This window comes from Branchiostoma belcheri, unplaced genomic scaffold, assembly GCF_001625305.1.
Source record: "Branchiostoma belcheri isolate BF01 breed outbred unplaced genomic scaffold, Haploidv18h27 scaffold51, whole genome shotgun sequence".
In the NCBI taxonomy this organism is placed as follows: Eukaryota; Metazoa; Chordata; class Leptocardii; order Amphioxiformes; family Branchiostomatidae; genus Branchiostoma; species Branchiostoma belcheri.
The window spans coordinates 582,049-588,048 of record NW_017804143.1 but is presented as its reverse complement, the minus strand read 5'-3'; the positions used below and the strand labels follow the sequence as shown (position 1 = coordinate 588,048).

The window sequence follows — 6,000 nt, the reverse complement described above, 5'->3', positions numbered from 1 at the left end:
CTAGGAAAAAAGTTTGAGCCAGGAGGTCAGCCTGCATGTTTCAGTGTCTATCAGACACCTTCCTCAGACTCAGACCTTCTGACTGGAGTTCTGCTTCTCGCTACAAAAGCGCCATTAAAATTGCATTCTGTAGCGGCCTTCCTAGCGATAAAAATGTAGCAAAGGCTCTTCTGAAGATAACGCACCCATCCCAGTGGCACAATGGTAATTGTTTTCTTGACTGTGTAAAATTGCACACGCGTCAGTAAAGATCCCAGCCCGCAGCCCACTCGAACTTTGTTAATGATTTTAATAGTTGATTGGACATTTTTTTTGTCCTTAAAGACTTAGTGAAAAAGTCATTCAGTCATGCACTCCTATAATCTTCCCTCCTACATGTCTGTCATGAGTAATAAGCAAGGAGATTTCTTACAGCAACATATCCCATTTCTCCTATGGCTGAACAATTTTGCTTAATGGAAGACTGATAGTTTCCAGTATAGCTGACATTTGTTCCTATTTTTGTAACAAAATTGGAGATGGATTTGAGGAACCCAAATCAATTTCGGAGTGCAAATTGCCATAGTTGAATCCCAGGCCATTATTTTTCACTTACTGGCAGAACTGAAGTGCAAAAGAATGATTGTGATTATTTCTTAGCTTTACTGGGAGTCATTATCAGAGTTGGAAATCCCATGACATATACAATGTATATATAGTATAATAGGTTAGTGCAGGAGATATTGGAGCTGTGCAGGTATTTTTCGGGCATTACCAGACCTGCTGTGGTCTGGTAACATGCTGGGGTCATGTTTTTAAGACTCAATGCACAGCTTGTGCCACAGAACAGAAAGTTGTCCTTCTGTACCTGACCCCTACATTGTGAAAAATTTCTGGTCAGAAACTTGATAATATTTAGGTGAATGTGGATTTTTATTTTCTGCATTAACTGTTGCCACCAAAGTAACAGAATACAGCACCAGAAATAATGGCAATGGTTTCTGTATAGTATTTAGTATGAACTATGATTCATACTTGATAAATTCTGCGTGGTGCAGGTAAAATTTGTCTGGTGCAGGTAATTTTCATTGTTACCTCAGGGCTCCTGACTAACTTTTTGACTTAGGCGTGGGTCTTGACAGTAATAAGCAGTAACTGTTATGAATTTCAAACTACATGTGATATAAAAGGTAGGTATTAAAGCAGTTGATTGCTGTTATGTTCACAAACTTTTGTCTAACATAATAGTTATTTGTACGTCACTGGAAGCAAAAATACACGTAGATTAAATTAGAGACTTCAGACAAGAATTAGGCCTAGTGTCTCTGGTTTCCCGACCAACTTAAGCAAATTAAAAGGGTGGTCTGACAGTATCTGAAAATGCATAGAGAGGTAGGTAGAGATACTCACAATAAGGCCATACCAAGTAATTTTTATGGAGTTGTGATATCATGTTTTGTCACTTCAATTCTTGGTTTATGATCTCAAAATTTGAAAAAGAAGGAATCTTGTTTTTTTTGGCATGACTTGTTTTTTCCATCCTATCGCATTAGGTATGAAAATTGGAGTCTGAGGAGGATGTCACCCATAAAATTTTCTTGCTGTGCACTAATGAATAAAGCAAGAAATTCACCAGAAATGTTGATGAATGTGTTTTTTGTTCCAGGCGACAAGTTTGGGAACCTGTCGATGGTGAGGCTCCCAGCAGGGGTCACAGACGAGGTGGACGAAGATCCCACCGGCAACAAGGCACTCTGGGATAGGGGACTTCTCAACGGGGCGTCACAAAAGGTCTGTGGTTAAGTACTCCAGACAGAATTCTATGTTGTGTTTACTTAGTGAGTAATATAGCTTCTCAGTTACAATATTTGGTACGAACTTTGAAAAGAAATTGTTACTCAAGTAATGAGATAGATTTTGAAACTCGATACATGCACGTTTAGCCTCCCTTTCTAGAGGAATCAAAATGAATTTGAGTTAAATTTCAGTCAAATTTAACCCCTGAACACGCCCTGAAAACTGCCAACTTACGCCCAAATGGCTAGCTTAGTCGACCCAAATTTTTTAGGACTGAAACAGGAAACACAGCATTTTTTTCCTAGGCCTAAGCAATCTTGCATGTGAAAATCTTGCATGTGAGAATCTTGCATGTGAAAATCTTACATGTGTAAATCTTGCATGTGAAAATCTTGCATGTGAAAATCTTGCGTGTGAAAATCTTGCGTGTGAAAATCTTGCGTGTGAAAATCTTGCATGTGAAAATTTTGCATGTGAAATACAGCATGCACCACACACTTCCTGTGTTCACCCTGGCAGGAGTGTTGTGTATAACCTGTCAGGTCTTTAACAGGAAGACAGGATACTGCAGAACATGACTACCTGCCACACAGTGGTGTGTGGACTAGGGACTAACACGTTCTGCTACAAAATACTGGCAATTTTTTACCATCGTTTACAAACAAAAATCAGCTTGTAGTCAAAAAGAAAGTACAGCATGTCATTAAAGTAAGCTTAAGGTCTGCCTGCAAAATTTGCCCTTCAAAATGCAAGAAATAGCATTTTAGAGGGTCATGATTCAACATTATCGGCGCATGACGTGATGTTACATCAAACAAGGTTAAGGTGGCAGAAAAACTTAAGGCTGGCTAGAAAGGACGCTGCGGGAAGCATAACACTGACTTTTCTAGGCCTTTATAGTAATAAGTGTTCACAGCATGTACTGAAGGATTGGTCCTGAGGGAGTCTGTGATTTGATGACATGCCATCAAGATGTCCGTTTCTGCCGATAAGTGCTGTTAGAGTCGTGATAAGGTGATGGCAACAGCAGCACACACAGGACGACTAATGGTTTGAAAGCAAAGCTCACGAATGTCAGAGCCAACAAGACAATCACAAAACTTTTCTAATGGACTGGGTTAAAAGATGTGTACTTAAAGGAGCACTGGAGTCGTGAGGAGAGTGTTATTTTCCAATCAAGAATGATGTTATGAAGTGAAAAATGCTTTTAACTGTACATGTATGTATGTCAAAAGATAAGTACCCACTAGTTGCATGCGAAAAAAAATTAGTTACTCTTGCAAACTCCCAAATACCCTCCAAACAATCCTAGAATTTATGTACCTACATGGCTGAATACAAAGTGCCTGACAATTTGCTGGAAGAATCTGCTCTTTAATATCTTTTCACCAAATGACCTGTTACACCCAATCTTTTGCACATCTAACTGCAGGAGTTGTTTCAAGCTTTCTAGTGATGATGCCCCAACTGTGCATGGTGGCAACGAGTTCCACTCTACAATACATGTACATTGTAGTTCCTGGAAAATACATATTTAAAGTTTTTGAACACCTCTTGACTTACTTGACTTAAGTCGGGTGCCACTCTTCCTCTGCCACCCGAACCACAATGGCTGCCCAGTAGTCTCTGTCCTCCATCACCTTCCCCATGTCTTCGGCCCGAAGGCCAACGTCCCTTCTCAGCACATCTGGGTAGGTGAGGGGTGGTCTTCCCGGCCTCCTTCCCCCGTGTCCTGGGGACCACAGGACAAGGTTCGAGGCTATCTCCCTGCAGTTCCTTAGTGTGTGGCCAGCAAACCGCAGTCGCCTAGCTCGTATTTTTGTCGACAGTTTTGGGAGACCAGCATAGAGCTCTTTGTTTGTCAGATGTTGTTCCCAGTGTACATTATGGACACGCCTCAGCATCCTTGTGTAGCAGCCATCCAGTTGCTTTTCCAGTTTGGGAGTCACAGTCCACGCTTCACAGCCGTACAGGAGTACCGACTCCGCCGTTGAGAGGAAGAGGCGTGTCTTGAGCTTGCTTGACAGGTCTGACTTCCAGATCTTGTCCATCTTGTTGCAGGCTCTCCACGCCGCTGCCTTGCGGGAGTTGATGTCCTTGGCAGTGCTTTCCATGTGGGACCCAAGATACTTGAAGTCCTCCACTTTCTCAAGAGTGGATCCATCTGTGGTCTTCAAACAAACCGGTGACTGCTGGTTGTAGGCCATGAACTTGGTTTTCCCCGCGTTCATCTGTAGGCCAACCCTTGCAACTGAGGTCTCCACGTTCCGGAGTAGCTGTTGGGCTTGGTGGACTTCTTCCGAAAGGAGGGCGATGTCGTCCGCAAAGTCTAGGTCAGTCACAACCTTTGGCCCAATCCTCCTACTCCTCCTCTTCACCAGTTGGAAGCCCAGCTCCTCTTCTCTCCCTTCTATGGCCACCCTGAGTGCGTAGTCCAGCACTAGCACAAACAGGTACGGTGCCAGGGTGTCTCCCTGCAGGACTCCAGCTTGAATCTCAAAAGGCCTGGTGTCCCCGTCTGGAGTTACCACTTTTGCCATTGTGCCCTCATAGAGACTGCCGATGGCGTGGACGATCTGCTCTGGGTTGCCGTAGGCGTTCAAGATCCTCAACATCTTGCCCCTGTGGATGGTATCGAACGCCTTTTTGAAATCTATGAAGGTGATTATGGCAGGTAGGTTGTGACTCTTTATGCCCTCAATCAGTCTTCGTAGTGCAAGAACATGACCAACTGTCGACCTTCCTTCCCTGAACCCGTTTTGGTTACATCTCAGAAGACCGTCCACTGCTGGTCTTATTCGGTTGAGCAGCATCTTGTTGAAGATCTTGGCCACCAGTGAGCTCAGGCTGATGCCCCTGTAGTTACTCCCAAGTCTAAGGTCTCCAGATTTGGGTATTGGGACGATGTTTAGCAGGGACCACTGATCTGGTTTTTCTCCTCTGGTCAATACTCTGTTACAGAAATCCAGGATGATTCTGTCCAACCCTCCGCATCTCTTCAGAACTTCTGGGGGTATTCCATCCTCTCCAGAAGCCTTTCCTTCAACCAGAGATTTCTTAGCCTTCTCGTATTCCCCCTGCTCGAACGGACCAACTTTGATGTCGAGCTCCTCGAACACAGTAGGGATTTCCTCATCCTCGTCCGTGATGTTAGGGGGACTTCCAAGAAGAGTTTTGAAGTGGTTGTACCAGTTCTCAATCCTTTCCTCCTGTGTATTTCCTTCTAGTTGACCCTTCCTAGTTGCCTTTCTGTCGGTGATATCATTAATCAATTTCCAGCTCTGTCCATGTTTGCAGTTCAGATGAGCTTTCTCCACCTCTCTGATCTTGTTGCTAAGATCTTCTTCCTCCACTGTAATGTAGGCTTCTTTTAGCTTCTTCTTGGTCTGTCTGTACTCTTGTCTGTTTGCTTCGGATGTGTTCTCTTTGTACCTCCCATACACTTCATTCAGCTCGTGTCTGACCTTTGCCACCCTGGGGTCTTCTGAGTGTCTTGCCCTCCTTCCCCTCTTTCTGAGTGGGACCACTTTTCTCTGCTGCCTCCTCGGTAGCTTTGATGAACCTCTCGTACCTTTCCGTAGCAGATTCCTCGAGATCCTTCAATGGTTGAAACCTATTGTGCACCTCGATCGTGTAACTGCTCCTGTAGGTCACTCCTGGTCTTGAACAAGTTCCAATCGTACGGCCTTTTCCTTGGCTCTGCTTTCTTCTTCCTCAGGCTCAGTCTCACCCTGGCAGAGACAATTCTATGGTCTGAGCCGACACTTGCAAAAGAACTGTATGCCTCCACATTCAGCATGCTGTTACGCCATTTCCTACGTATAAGCACGTAGTCTAACTGGTACTTCATGCCTCCTGGGCTGATGAAGGTCCAAAGCTTTCCTGCCTTCTTACAAAAGTCGGTGCTAGAGACGACTAGGTCCTTCTCATTAGCCAGATCCAACAACAGTCTCCCGTTTCTATTGGTTTCCTTATGGAATGTGAACTTGGCATCTTGGTCACCTATTCTTGCATTGAAGTCCCCTATTACCAGTAATAGGTTGTGGGCTGGAATGGCTTCAATGGCTCTTGCCAGGTCCTCATAGTGAGCCTTCACTGTATCCTCATCTGCAGTGTTGGTTGGGCAGTAAGTGACAATGATACTTGCTACTGGGTTCCCCTGGAAGCTTGCTGTTAGTATCCGCTCTGTGTTTTTTGTAACCTTGGCCAGTGAGCTGCTTGCTG

General features: G+C 44.3%; 1 protein-coding gene across 1 annotated transcript in view; it reads left to right on the top strand.

Annotated features, from left to right (window-relative positions):
• Positions 1–6,000, top strand: part of LOC109480529 (splicing factor 3B subunit 3) — a 49,209-nt gene that overhangs the window by 20,213 nt on the left and 22,996 nt on the right. The window contains exon 24 of the mRNA XM_019782739.1: positions 1,646–1,770. Within this exon, the coding sequence (XP_019638298.1) occupies positions 1,646–1,770 (125 nt within the window). The remainder of the gene's footprint in view (positions 1–1,645; positions 1,771–6,000) is intronic.